Here is a 15,284-nt window from a genome sequence, read left to right as displayed (position 1 = left end):
ACCGTGAAGCAACCAAAATGTTGCAAAAACTCATCTGAACTGTAGGTTTATTGTTATTCCTTCACGGTCCCAGGATTATAATCCTGACTCCCTCCCTTGGCCCTCTGAATGTTCTTGAGGTGGATAGCAGTTCTTAAAGAACCCACTATCATTTTATTCAGGACACTTCAGGATGCACGATAAAAGCTGGTCCTGAACAGCATCCTCTTGTTAAAGATTAGGAATTTAATAAATGTGGTGTCCTAGGAGTGGTTTTCCAAATGTGTTCATCACTGCAACATACAGTTTTGTTGTCAGCCCATGGTCACTGAATGTTGTTAAAACTGAGTTTGCTCAACAAGTTGCAATGCTGACCCCAAACAGTTTTCTCTTGCGCTAATAATCTGGATGAACTCTAAGTTTGGAAAGTATCTAACATTGGATATTCAGCTGTTAATGGGTTAGAAATCACCTACTTCTCCTGGATTTAAGGTCCTGAGGGAGTTGTGGTTGTATAGCCTAACCCCTGTGATAAAATAGATGTTGGTCATTTAGACATGCTGTCAAATTTCGGTTCTCTGTCTTTGTCTCACCCACACCCAAAAACACACACATGTAGACATGCACACACACAAGAAAATACCATACAAAAGCACTAACCCAAAAACACACGTGCACTCAAAAACACGTCCACAAAAGCACTCACACACACACACATACCTGTTCAAACAGACAAACATACACAAAATACGCACAGATACACATGCACACACTCGCAGATACACAAACAAACACATGCAGTCACAAAAACAATTCTTACTGTAAATTATAATGTAGCCCTGACTATTTCAGTTTGTTTGTAGGTGAAAAAAGAACTTGTTGTATTATTTTCTTCAGTAAAAAAGATTAATTACTTTGAACTAGTTGTTTTATTTTTCCATTTTATAGCCTCCTGTCATCAATAACACATCCATCTACATCAGGGACCAAGGCAGATGAGTCACTGATAACTGGGGACAATATTGCTGATAAGGCAGAGCGGAACAGCAAAAAAGTTTGCTTTGTAGTATCTGGAGATGACCAGGAAGATTCTGGTCATGATACAATAAGCAACAGGGATTCTTACAGGTATAATATACCTTACATTACTCTTCAACATAGCCATACTCCATATTCAGTTTAAAATGAATTTAGGAGGACTAAAAAGTTAAGCGTATAACTTTCCTTAAGTGTGTTTATTTTGCCGATGTTTAAGTTTTATTTGTGCCTGTTGTTGTACTTTATGTACTGATTTCTTTACTTATATTAAGCCTCTTAATCTGCCCTGTTAGGTTTTTCTAGGAACATTCCCTGTCACTTTCTGTCCACAGCAACTAAAACCCCTTTGGACTGAGAGCAGAATAATATTGGGGATGAATTGCAAGTGGCTTACCTTAGTCTTAAAATCTGACAAACCTTGCTGATGCCTTGTGAACTTCTAAGAGTCTCACACTGCACACCCTTTTCCACTCAACTCCCTGTTAACTGTAGTCCAATCTGTGACTTTTGGACTAAAGTTGGGTGTGTAGGGGTCAGAGTTATGGGGTGGTGATTAACACCACAGAGCCTTCATCTTATTCCTCCTTCTGTCATCAAACCTGTAAACCCAGGTTTTGATATTTTGCTAACCTTCAGGTGGGACCAGTTTAGTCCGGGATTGCAGTCAGGGACTGGTTGGACGGAAGAGTCTGTTTCTGTGCTGTATGACTCAGTGACTTTAAGAAACTTGACGTGTTTTCTCTCCTCCTCAGTGACTGTAACAGTAACAGGAATTCCATCGCTTCCTTTACAAGTATCTGCAGCAGCCACTGTGATTTCTACGTGCACAGTGATGAGATGGACTCTGGTAAGCTCCATATAACACTCTGTGAGTGTGAGTGTGTGTGCATGATCCAGATCACGATTAGTGAACTCTCTAAATTCAACATGAGCAAAATACAGAGGTTGTAATGAAAATGAAGCTTTACAAAGGTCATCTTCAACTTTTTAAAACAATTTTTTAAAACCTGATTTTGGTCCAACCTTTGTCATTGCCTTTTTTAACTTCTTTAAATGTTCTAAATATTTACTTTGTCTTGTGCATTTTATATTGTGTACCCTTTACTTTCATATTTTAAACATTGTTTTATGATGGATTGCAAATGATAAAGATAAAAATATGTAAAAACAACTTTAAATAAAACACATACAGCCATGGCAATCCAAATATGTAACTTAGGAATCAAATTTTAAAAAAACCTGAAGTACCAAATAAGATTTACAAATAAAATAAAATCACAGTTAATGTACTAGTTTTGTACAAATTGATAAAAGTGTGAATATGATCTTGTAGGGGCTGCAACAATGTGATTGCAACCCTCTCTTCTTCCATTCAACTTTACTTGAATAAGCTCACGTCGAGAAAAACACTAAACTTAAATGCCTTTGCATGTTTCGCTGGCAAAAGTAGAAAATATTCAGGTAGATATGTGGTGTTGTGATAGCTATATTGAGTTGTGCAGATATTGTTTCATGTCATAGTTGCACAATTGTGAGCTGTTTTGGACCTTAAATCTAAGGAAGGATGTGCTGGTGGTGGAGAGGGTCCACAGGAGGTTTACAAGAATAACCCTGGGGATAAAGGGCTTGTCACATCATGAGTGGTTGAGGATTCTGCACCTGTAATTGATGGAGTTTAGAAAGGTGAGGGGGTGGGGAACGAATTGAAACTTACATAATACTGAGAGGCCTGGACAGAGTGGGCATGGAGAAGATGTCTCTGCTAGTAGGAGAGACAAGGATCCCAGGGCGAAGCCTCAGAGTGAAGGGACAACCCTTTAGAACTGAGATGAGGAGGAATTTCTTCAACCAGGGAATGGTTAATCTGTGGAACACATTGCTGCAGAGGGCTGTGGAGGTCAAGTCATTGAATATATTTAAGACAGAGATAGGTCAGTTCTTGATTAGTAAGGAGATCAAGGGTTTCAGGAGAATGGAGTTGGGAACATATCAGCTGTGATCAAATGGTGGAGCAGACTTGATGGACCGAATGGCATAGTTCTGTTCCAATATCTTATGGTCAAACTGTCATCATCTTAGAGTTACCACTGACTAGGTGCTGAACTGTAGCAGCTATATAAATGCTGTGGTCATGAGAATAAGCCTGAGGCTGGGAACCCTGATGCCTCTAATTTCCTAACTCCTCAAAGCTACATCATCTACAAGGCAGAAGTCAAGAATGTGATGGAGGACTCTGCAAATGCCACCCTGCTCCTTGGTGCAATCTGACCTGCTGTGCTTTTCCAGCTCCACATTTATTGATCTCTACCTTCCAGCATCTGCTGTTCTTACTGTCCCTAACTGAAGAAGGTTACTTTAATCTAGGACAAACCAGCCGGCTTAATTAGCATCCCATCTAACATCTTCAGCATTTAATCCTTTCACTACCAATGCTTAGTGGCAGTGTTGTGTGCCATCTACGAGTTGCATTGTAACATTTTAGTAAGTGTCCTTAGCACATTCCCAATTTATAACTTCTATCAATTGGAAGGGCAAGGATAGTGGATGCTTTGGAGTACCATCTGCAAGGCCCCCCAAGCCACACACCATCTTGACTTCGCTCAATGTCACCCTCTGTCGCTGTGTGGCTGGGTCAAAATACTGGAACACCATCTCAAACAGAACTGTGAGTATCCACACACCACATGGACTGCAGTGGTTCCGGGAGACAGCATCAACACTTTCTCTAGGGTAATCAGATTTGGACCATAAAAGCTGGCTGAGCCAGTCACTTCCAAATCTCATAAATAAACAAAAAAAAATTAAAATGAGCAACTATAACACAGTGTGGAGCTGGAGGATCACAGCATGCTAAGCAGCATCAGAGGACCAGGAACGTTGATGTTTCTGGTCGGGATTCTTATTCAGAAATGGGGGAGGGGGAAGAGAGCACAAATAAATAGAGAGGAGGGGTGGGCTAGGGGAAGGTAGGTGGGATGGTGATAGATGGGTGCAGGCATGCATTGGTGGAGATTGGTCAGTGAGGTGGGAGAAGCAGAGTGGGGATAAAAGGGTCCTTCTCAGGATGGCAGGCAGTGACTCGTGGTGTTCTGCAAGGATCAGTGTTGGGACCACAACTCTTCACTTTATACATTAATGATCTAGATGAAGGAACTAAGGGCATTCTGGCTACGTTTGCAGATGATACAAAGATAGGTGGAGGAACAGGTGATATTGAGGAGGCGGGGAGGCTGCAGAAGGGTTTGGACAGGCTAGGAGAGTGGGCAAAGAAGTGGCAGGTGGAATACAATGTGGAAAGGTGAGGTCATGCACTTTGGTAAGGAGAATAAAAGCATGGACTATTTTCTAAATGGGAGAAATCTCGAAAGTCTGAAGTGCAAAGAGACTTGGGAGTTCTAGTCCAGGATTTTCCCAAGGTAAACTTGCAGGTTGAGTGAGTAGTCAGGAAGGCAAATGCAATGTTGGCATTTATTTTGAGAGGACTTGAATATAAAAGCAGGGATGTACTACTGAGGCTTTATAAGGCTCTGGTCAGGCCATGTTTGGAGTATTGTGTGCAGTTTTGGGGCCCATATCTCAGGATCTACGTACTGGCCCTGGAGCAGGTTCAGAGGAGGTTCACGAGAATGGACCCAGAAATGGAAAGCCTAACATATGAGGTTCGTTTGAGACTCTGGGACTATGCTCATTGGAGTTTAGATGGATGAGGGGGGATATAATTGAATCTTACAGAATACTGAATGGCCTGGTCAGAGTGGATGTTGGGAAGATGCATCCATTGGTAGGAGAGACTAGGACTCGAGAGCACAGCCTTAGCATAAAGGGAAGACCTTTTTTAGAATGGTGATAATGAGAAACTTCTTCAGCCAGAGAATGGTGAATCTGTGCAGTTCACTGCCGTAGAAGACTGTGGAAGCTAGGTCATTGAGTATATTTAAGATTGCGACAAATAGGTTCTTGACCATCGAGGGGATCAAGGGTTATGGGGAGAAAGTGGGAAAATGGGGGTGAGAAACTTATCAGCCATGATTGAATGCCAGAGGAGACTCAGTGGGCTGAATGTCGTAAATTCTGCTCCTGTGTCTTAAGTCTAAGATGGATAGGTTGTGTCACGTCAAGTATGTTTTAAAATCTGTTGAGTCATCTGCATACCCACTGCATTCCCAGACCTGTCCCTGTCTAAACTGGAAACGTGTGGTTTGAGTTTATCATTCTTAGAATTTTTAAAAAATCTTTCCCTTATGCAACCTTGGTATAAAATTATTCATGTGTTTTAACCCAGAAGGAACTCAATAACTGGCAAAGAACATTTGTCATACTAACTGCTCTTTAGCAAAGCGATGTTTTAAATTGGACCTTAAAAATCACATCAGTAGTTGTTATCTGTTGAGTAAAAGCTCAAAAGGTTAACAAGATATGACCAGGAGCTGTAACAAAATACAAGTTATTCAATTTAAAATGAATATTTTGAAATGGTGAATCAACAGCCGGTGTCTTTATTTTCTTTTGTTTCTAATAGGTGATGAATTACCCTGCAATGTTCATATTTCACATGATAAACAAGATAAACTGCATGGTTGTTTAGAACATCTCTTTAGCCAGGTGAGTTTAAGTAAACCAAATCCACCTTTACTTGAAAATGATGGTTAGTATTCTGTCCTTTCTTGTCTGGTCAAAAGTTACAGTTTTAAAAAAGGTATTATTTCAAGGACATGATAATACAGGGATTCTTATGAGGCATTTCCGGTATATTTTCATCTTCTTTCATAAGTATCTTTGCTCCAATTGTATTCCCATTATGAAGTTGTCATAGTTTCATTAGTGAGAGAGGCACCTGATGGTGGTTGAACTGAGGGGAGAAGTTGATAAGGAGAGTCCTTTGTGGTAACCTCAGCTGGTATGTAAATTGAACCCACACCATTCGCATCACTCTGTGTCACAAGCCAGCCCTCCAGCTCACTGACCCCTACTTTAATATGCTAGCATTATTTGCAATTTCGCTGCTCATTACAACTGAGTTGATAAAACTGTGCCGTTCACTTTGTGGACTTTATTTGAGTCATTCTAAAGCACTTACAGGAATATGTTATTTTGCATTTTCATGTATGACAAAGAACAAATCCAGCAAGTCAACTTTGTCCATTCCCTTTGTCAAGTGTAATTTCACCTCTCTTAGTTCTCCAACGCAATGTGACTTGAGGGGCTAGTTTAAGATTATATCACCTCAGCTAAGGCAGCAGCAGACTGGAATGACATTGTGCCCTGTGACAATACTATGACTTTTAAAAGGTGTAGTTTGTCTTTTTTTTTAATGAAGAGAGGTTGAGACAGAGGTATGGAATAGTCTGCTCAAAGCCAATAAAGCAAACAGCTTGTGAGGCCTTGGGTGTGCTTTATTTTAAAGTTGGAACAATAGAAGCAACCTGAATAGGTGGGATCAAGCTGCCACAGAACAGAGTTTTAGTTTTTAACTTTCAGCAGTTGCTGAAGGCTTGAAGCTGCATGTGGAAGATTTTATTCTGTTCTTATTTAGAGCTAAAGCTGGGGTTCTCTTCCTGCTGCTAGAATTACACTTGAGACAATCTGTTTTACCGAATGTGCCTTTGCCAAGGGTGTGCTGATGGGATGTTACTATATTGGAACAGTTGAGCAGTAGTTTATTATTTTTGTTAAGCATTTTAATAGAGTTACGGTTAAGCCAATTCTTTTAATTTACCTTGTTTATTTTGTCTGTATTTTAATGGTCGTGTTAAAGTAAAGTATGCCCTTGTTTGCTCTGTCATATTAGTTCAAACCTACAATAACGTGCTAAAACAAAATGTCGCAGATGCAGGAAATGTGAAACAATAACAGAAATTACGGAGAAACTCAGCAGGCCTGGCAGCATCAAAACTTAAAGTTTTGGGTGCAATGACCCTTCCTTAGATTTGAGCTGTTGGATTTATTTTGGGAAGAGATGCCTGCAGCTATTGCCTAGTTATTTCAGTAGATTTGCTGCCACCAACTTTTCTTGTAATGCTCACCTGTGGAGCCTATCTATAGAAAAGTGAAGGATTAGCTGGCAGAAGAAATGTGTTCTTGAGTAACAAGAATTAGTTTATTGCATCATAGTAAGATAACGGGTTACATTACTTTAGTACTTGTTAACCATATTAACACAAGGTGAGAGGCACTCCAGCCACCTTAGAGATAGTAATTGGATCCATGCTACGTGGCTGTGAAGTGTAGAGCTGAGTAACAACTAACGACAAACTGATTAGTTGCTCCCAGAGTGGACAGAACTATTCCCAAACTTCAAAGTTAGTCCATTCAGGCCAAATGTTACATACAACAATGTCTCAAACAGCAGTATTTAAAGTTTCACTTTGTATTGTGAAGAGTTCATTCAAGCTTTTGGTTTCTTTGTCAGCCTTCCCTCCCTGTCTCTTTTTGCATCTGATTTTGTATTGAAACCACCGACTCTAATTTAGACTTCTACCTCCATTCACTCCGTAATCCTATTTTTGGATCTGTTTAGGGGATGTACAGTTCCTTGCAAAAAGACAGAAATTCTGGCGACTCTCAGCAAGTCTGGTAGCATCTGTGGAGAGAGAAACAGAATCAATATTTCGAGCCCAGTGGTCCTCCTTCGGAACTACAATTGCTTTCCCTTTTTATTCAATGTCATAGCAAGAGAAGCTGGACCCATCAACTTGCTGTACCAGCAAATTGTGGCACAAAATATCAAACAGCTATATAGAGGCTGCCATTCATTGCCCTGTTGCAAGAAATTTCAACCTCTTATAGAAGGTGGATGCAGAACTAGTAATATTACTCTTCAACACAGCATATGGCTTACTGCTTATTTAGGTATCAATGTGCATGTGTGCAGTAGTCCTAAGCGACTTCTACATTGTACGTCTTTCCCAGGCAGCACTCTATAGCCTGCAGTGAAATTATCACAGAAATGCTTGGTCCAGTGAAGTTATCTATGTTGGTGTAATGTGAATAAAGATGAATGGAGACATTATTTGCATGTGAAGAGTGAATTAACCTCCAGTGTATCTTCGGGCTGAATACTTCGAAGCTGTGTTGGCACCTGCATTACTGTTTTAGGAAATATCTGAAAAGGCAAAAATAACTCCAGGGTTGCTAATAATTATTGATATATTTAAAATTTGTTTAAAATGCTCAGAATGACATGCACGCCCATGCACATTCGCACACACTCTGTCACGCTCACACACACACACACACTTTCACGCTCACGCTCACACAAAATACTGTCAGTGCTCACACACATACTCTCTCATGTTCACACACACATTCTCGCACACACACACACACACACACACACACACACACACACACACACACACACACTCTCCTCTCTCTCTCGCTCACACACTCATATATGCATATATACATGTACACACACACACACACACACACACACACACACACACACACACACACACGCACGCACGCACGCACATATATATATATATATATATATATACATACACACACTCTTTCTCACTCTCACACACAGACTCTCATGCTCGCGCACACACACTGTCTCTCACGCACACACACACACTCGCACACTCAAACACAGAAAACTTTTCAATGTTATACTTGGGTCAGATAGCAGTATTTCAGAAATGATGACAAAGTGAGAGAAACTATGAAGATCATGCCAGGCAAGTGGGCAGAGGCAGAAGTTCCTTTTGTGCCAGATAGGCTTCGCATCAACACGTTTTCCTGCTACTTCCTTTCCCACCACACCAACTTTACAGAACAACAAAAATCCACATCTAGGATAATGAAGAGGTGGAAGTGAGGCTGGGGAGGTTGTTTTTGATTGAGCTGATGGTGGAGAATACTATGGAACATGCATAAATCAAATCAGTCCATTAATAAAGTGGAGAGAGGGTGTGAGTAATTCCACTTTTGATTTTCTGTTAGTCCTGGTTAGTGATGTGTTCTCAGATCATTTACTCAGTTGTACTGCCCAGAGAACCCCTCTAATGAGGTAAGGCTTTCTCCTCATTGGTGCAAAATTACAAATATTTTGGATCTGAATTCACTAAAGTGAAGGAACATTTCATAAGATAACACTGCAGATCCATTATGTCACAAGCCAATCCTATTTCAAATCGGGAGATAGAAGTCACTCATGGGACATGAGTGGTACTGGCTGGCACATTTGCCCTTGAGGATGTTGCAAACTACCTTCACTGTAGTCCACATGCTGTTGGGGAGGGAGGTCCTGGATTTTGACCCTGTGACAGTGAAAGGACTATGATAATTTCCAAGTGAGGATGGTACGTCGCTTGAAGGTGATCTTGAAGGTGGTGATATTCCCTTGAATTTGCTGCCCTTGCCCTTCTAGGTGGAAGTGGTTATGGGTTTGGAAGTTACTGTCTGAGGATCTTTGGAGAATTTCTGCAGTGTATCTTGGTAGATAGTACATACTGCGGCTGGTGAGCGCTAGGTCAATATCCTAAATATGTTGCATCTAAACTCATTAAAGTAAAGGAACGTATTACAAGATAACACTTCCAGATCCATTCAGTTACAAGCCAGTCCCATTTCAAGTCAGCAGTTTGTTAAGTCTGTGCTAATATTGCTTTGTGAGTGATATTGCTTTATCCCTACAGGTAGATGCAGTCAGTAATCTTCTGAAGGGACCAGCCGTGGCAAAAGCATTTGAACAAACCAAGAAGTTAATCCCAAAGCGAAGCTTCCAAGGTAACATTTTGTATTAACTATGAAAAGCTGCAGGTGCCTTTGTTAAGTTGGAGGGATAATGTTTATCATCAGCTTTAACAAAGGATAAATTTTTTTGTACATATTATTTAATTTGCGCTTCTGCAGAATTTCTTTGTGGAACTTCAAGTGCTTTAATGTAGCAAAGCCAGGAAGACTGGGATATTTTTGTTCTCTACAATCAGGTAAATATTTTCCAAATGTGTTTGAATAAGTTATAGGTGCTGCATTATTTCAGGGGAGGCAACAGTGTTATGGCATTATTCTAGATTAGTAATCTCAAACCCCAGGTTAGTTTAATGTTCTGGGAACATTAATTCAAATCTCACCACAGGTTAATGGTGAAATTTACATTCAATGATCAATGTCAATTGTCATAAAAACTCATCTGATGCACCAGTGTTCTTCGTGGAAGTAATTCTGCTATCCCTACCTAATGAGACCTACATGTGACTCCAGAACCACAGTAATAAATTCTGGCCTAGCCAGCAATTCTTTTATCTTGTGAATGAATTTGCAGGAGGTTTTGTTCATAGCTAAATTCAGAGACTCCAGATTACACGAGATAACAAAGTGTGGAGCTGGATGAAAACAGCAGGCCAAGCAACATCTTAGTAGCATGAAAGCTGATGTTTCGGGCCTAGACCTTTCATCAGACTGCTGTGTTTATCCAGCTCCACACCTTGTTATCTCGGATTCTCTAGCATTTGCAGTTCCTATTACTTTTACTCCAGACTACAGATCAGTTTTGAATATGACCATTTCTTTGAAACGTTAGGACTCATTGCAGTAATATGTTAAAAACTAAGCCCCTCTATTCTTTGAGTCATCCCAAAAGTTAAAGATTTTATAAAGTATGCAAGATTCCCCCAATTTACCTGATTTTCATACCCAGATTGATGGAAACATGGACCAGCCTTCTGCACTAAACAATAATCACTTTTTATTACAAATAATTAGGCTTTAGCAGCAGGTAAATAATTGAAAACCATCAGCATATAACACTGCTAATTAAAATCTAATCTCCTTAAAACTCTCCTTTTAAGAGACAGATTTTAAAATAATAGGTTATGGCAGAGTGAAAAACTGGAAAGCGTTTGGGAGCCTTTGTTGCAGGTTCTGTGCTGAAAGTTTGCTGATGACTCTTCTGCTGGCCAGCTGTTTCAGTCATCTTTCTCTGGATGCTTCTACTAGTTAATGAGAAACACATGGTGATTGGCTCCATTACAAATAGCCTCTGACTAATCAAGTAAAAGTTACAGCTTAAAAGCAATTGTTACAGGGAAGATAAACTGACTGTCTCTAGATTTATGTCAGGTTTCACTGCAGAGAATGGGTGGGCAACTGAACACTATCTTTCTATCTGTGTAACTGTGCCCACATCCACCACTTCCTCTGGAAGTTCATCCCACATGTGAGCCATTCGCTATATAAAAAAATTGTCGCTCATCTTTTTAAGATCTCTCTCTTCTCACCTTAAAAGTATGCCTCCTAGTTTTGAAATCTTTCATCCTGGAGAGAAAAACATCTATCACTAACCCTGTCAATACCCCTTATTATTTTTATAAAGCTCTGTAAGGTCACCTCTCAACCTCCTATCCTCAAATGAAAAAAACTCCCAGATTATCCAACCTTTGAATCACAGAAACATAGAATCATAGAATCCCTGCAGCATGGAAACTGGCCCTTTGTCCCAACAAGTCCACACTGAGCCTCAGAGCAACCCACCCAGATCCATCCCCCTATAAGCCACCTAATCTACACCTCCTTGAACACTATGGGCAACTTATCATGGCCAATCTACCTAACCTGCACATCTTTGGCCTGTGGGAGAAAACCTGAGCCTCTTCTGAATCTTCCCTAACTTAATAGTATCTTTTTCTTGTACTCTTATTTGATAGTAATTCCCAGAGACTGAAACGCATCTATAGTTTTGTTCAGTATGTTAACTTCCTTCTCAGCATTTTGGTTTTGAGGAAAAGCATCCCAGAGGATCAGTAATTGGTTCACAAATCAGATAGGTTCGGGTTCTGTCCATTCTGAGTTCATGCTAATTCTGATGCGACTGGGTGCTGTCAAAAGACATGCTCCCCCTCAAAATGCCTTTGTGTGTGAAGTTATGGAATAAGTAACTGTGCATGAAATTCACATGTTTAAAACAGAATGGCCCTAGACCCTAAGCCAGTGGAAAATAAAGTATTCTGCTCGTGTAGCATTGAATTCAGCCACTCTTTGCTCAGCGGTTTAGTCTGTCAAACAGACTTTGCACTAGTGCGTTCTATCATCAAAGCCATTGCATTAGCCTCAGTTTGAGCAGACCTATGCATGTTCTTTCACTGGAGACACAGCAGGAAGAAAATACATGGTATAGATACAAGATAGTGCCCGAAGTGGCACCTTCAGATGGTGCCAAACAAGCTCTATAAGGGAGAGGTTAGCCTTTTTTTTGGCAGCTGGTGGGGCAGAGTGGGTGGAAGGGTGGGGCTTGTTGTAGATGCAATGCTGATTAATTAGAAATCCTTTGGCAGCAGAACTTCACAAATATTTTCCCTCTGTTTTTCCTAACTGGCAGCCTGCTGGATTGAGAAGATGTTTCGCTGTGAAGTATATCCAAAACTTGCTATGCTTAGACTGATATCCCCATGGGCTACTTTTTTTAGGTGCTGTTCTGTGGAAATACATGAGCAGCAGGAATGCCAGTGGTATTTAGTTGCCTTGTAATGTTTATCCTTTTAACAATGTCTTATTTCTAACTTATACTATGTATCACTGAAAGGTAATGCAACTTTTTTCTTCTTTACTTCACTTTTTGTGTCTAAGATTTGTACCAAGGTACTTTGTACCAAAGATGGCTTAATGAGAGGTGACATTGTAAACTTTTCATGGTACTCCTCTATTTCTGTACTTGGTACGTGTGACAATAACACTTAATTCTAATTCTAATTTTTGCGCTGTCATGAACCACTTGGAGTCAAGATTATTCTCTGAGTTCTCAGGCATGGGTGAGTCTTCAGCATGTTTTGTTACCACTGGGGCTATTTGTGAATTTTGTGTTAAATACTGTCACTTCAGTGTGCGGGCATCTGCAAGAATGAATTGAACAGAGGATGGCGTATTCAAGAACAGCTTCTTCCCTGTCATTATTAGACGATGAATGGACCTCTCTAAATTCAAATAATGTTGATCTTGCTTTGCACACTTCCTCTGCAGTTTAACCTGTATGCCTCGCTCTGTCCAAGCACCCTATGATCTGTACGTCTTTGCTTACTATGATCTGCCTGTACTGCTCATAAACAAAACTTTTCACTATACTTAGGTACACATGATCATAAATCCATAAATCAATCAATCAATCAATCAATAAACCAAATACAAACACTGGTTCCTGTTCTGGATTAGAGGGCTCAATGTTATTTAAGAGGAAACACGTGATGTTATCTGCTACATACTAACGACCATGAGGAATGCCACTCTGAAGTTCTCATGAGAACGAATTATTCTTAGTCATACAGTCGTCGAGTTGTGAAGCATGGAAACAGTCCAATTCGTCCATGCTGACCAGATATCCTAAATTAATCCAGTCGCACTTGCCAGCATTTGGCCCATGTCTCTCTAAACCCTTCCTATTCATATACCCATGTACTCACGTTTTAAACTTTGTAATTGTACCAGCCTCCGCCACTTCCTCTAGCAGCACATTCCATACATGCATCACCCTCTGCGTGAAAATTTGCTCCTAAGGTCCCTTCTCAAATCTTCCCCCTCTTGCATTAAACCTATACCATCTAGTTTTGGGCTCCCCTACCCTGGGAAAATGACCTTGTCTATTTACCCTATCCATGCTGCTCATGATTTTATAAACCTCTATAAAGTCATCCCTCAGCCTCCGATGCTCCAGAGAAAATAGCCGCAGTCTATCCAGCCTCTCCCTATAGCTCATACCCTCCAAACCTGGCAACATCCTTGTAAATATTTTCTGAACTCTTTCAAGTTTCCCAACGTCTTTCCTCTAGCAGGGAGATCAGAAGTGAACAACAATATTCCAAAATTGACCTAATCAATGTCCTGTGCAGCTGCAAAATGACCTCCTAACTCCTATGTTCAATGCACTGACCAATAAAGGCAAGCATACCAAACACCTCCTTCACTACCCTGCCCACCTATGACTCCAGTTTTGAGGAACTATGAATCTACACACTGAGGTCTCTTTGCTTGAAGACACTCCCAGGACCCTGCCATTAACTATATAAGTCCAGACCTGATTTGCCTTTCCAAAATGCAATAACTCAAATATTTGTAAATTAAACATCATCTGCCCAATGGCCCATCTGATCGAGGTCCCGCTATACTCTGAGATCACCCTCTTCAATATTCACAACACCTCCAATGTCTGCAAACTTACTGACCGTTCCTGCTAAATTCACATCCAAATCATTTATATAAATGTCCTTCAACAATCTCTTCTTTTTCCATCCAGACTTTTAAGTCAATTCCCACCTTCTCTGCCACAGCTGTCGAAATGATCTTTATTAACATTGCAAGATATTAACAGACAAGTCTGAGCGTTGAAGATAACTATGCTGACATTGTCAGTAAATGAAGAGAAAGTTGCTGCATTCCTATTTGTTAAAATTCTGCAACGTTCCACTGTATCAGTTTTACAGCCTCTGAATTCATATTCCACAAGAGTCCCTGAAGTGACAGGGATTTCCCAGTGACTGTTAGATAGGATCGCACAAGAAAGTTTGATACGTAAGTTTGATACTTTTACTGTACCAAACACACAAAAATCAACATAGACATAACATTACTTAGTATGTAAGAAATAGGCTATAGAAAATGTTTATTCCCTGTAAATCAATTAAAGCAACCAGTAAGTCCATTCCATGCTTATGTTATGCCATGCTACTAACAAGTACATGAATCCAGCATTTCAACATACTCTGTTCTTCCCAAAATGTCAAGGTAACATTTTGAGTTCCCTTTTGTCAGTCCATTCACTCAGATGTTGAGACAGCAGTTATGGGTAGGTTAAGTGTAAGCTTTCATGTTAGGGTTAGAACATAGAACATAGAAAAGTACAGCACGGTACAGGCCCTTCGGCCCATGATGTTGTGCCGTGGAATAATCCTAATCCAAACATACAATAACCTAACCTACATTCCCCTCAGTTCACTGCTGTCCATGTGCATGTCCAGCAGTCGCTTAAATGTCACTAATGACTCTGCTTCCACGACTACCACTGGTAAACTATTCCATGCACTCACAACTCTCTGGGTGAAGAACCTCCCTCTGATGTCTCCTCTATACCTTCCTCCTAACACCTTAAAACTATGACCCCCCCGTGGCAGTCAATCCTGCCCTGGGGAAAAGTCTCTGGCTATCGACTCTATCCATGCCTCTCATTACCTTGTACACTTTGATCAGTTCACTTCTCTTCCTCCTTCTCTCCAGAGGGAAAAGTCCGAGCTCAGTCAACCTCTCCTCGTAAAACAAGCCCTCCAGTCCAGGCAGCA

General features: G+C 40.5%; 1 protein-coding gene across 3 annotated transcripts in view; it reads left to right on the top strand.

Moving 5' to 3' along the window:
• Window positions 1-15,284, top strand: part of prex2 (phosphatidylinositol-3,4,5-trisphosphate-dependent Rac exchange factor 2) — a 316,787-nt gene that overhangs the window by 176,878 nt on the left and 124,625 nt on the right. For all 3 annotated transcript variants that reach the window (XM_059645886.1, XM_048529759.2, XM_059645884.1), the window contains 4 exons: window positions 928-1,107; window positions 1,770-1,864; window positions 5,537-5,619; window positions 9,660-9,750. In XM_059645886.1, coding sequence (XP_059501869.1) covers window positions 928-1,107; window positions 1,770-1,864; window positions 5,537-5,619; window positions 9,660-9,750 — 449 coding nt within the window. The remainder of the gene's footprint in view (window positions 1-927; window positions 1,108-1,769; window positions 1,865-5,536; window positions 5,620-9,659; window positions 9,751-15,284) is intronic.

Source organism: Stegostoma tigrinum, chromosome 5, assembly GCF_030684315.1.
Source record: "Stegostoma tigrinum isolate sSteTig4 chromosome 5, sSteTig4.hap1, whole genome shotgun sequence".
NCBI classification, from domain to species: Eukaryota; Metazoa; Chordata; class Chondrichthyes; order Orectolobiformes; family Stegostomatidae; genus Stegostoma; species Stegostoma tigrinum.
Note: the sequence above shows the minus strand (reverse complement) of the source record. Positions and strands in the feature narration are given on the sequence as shown.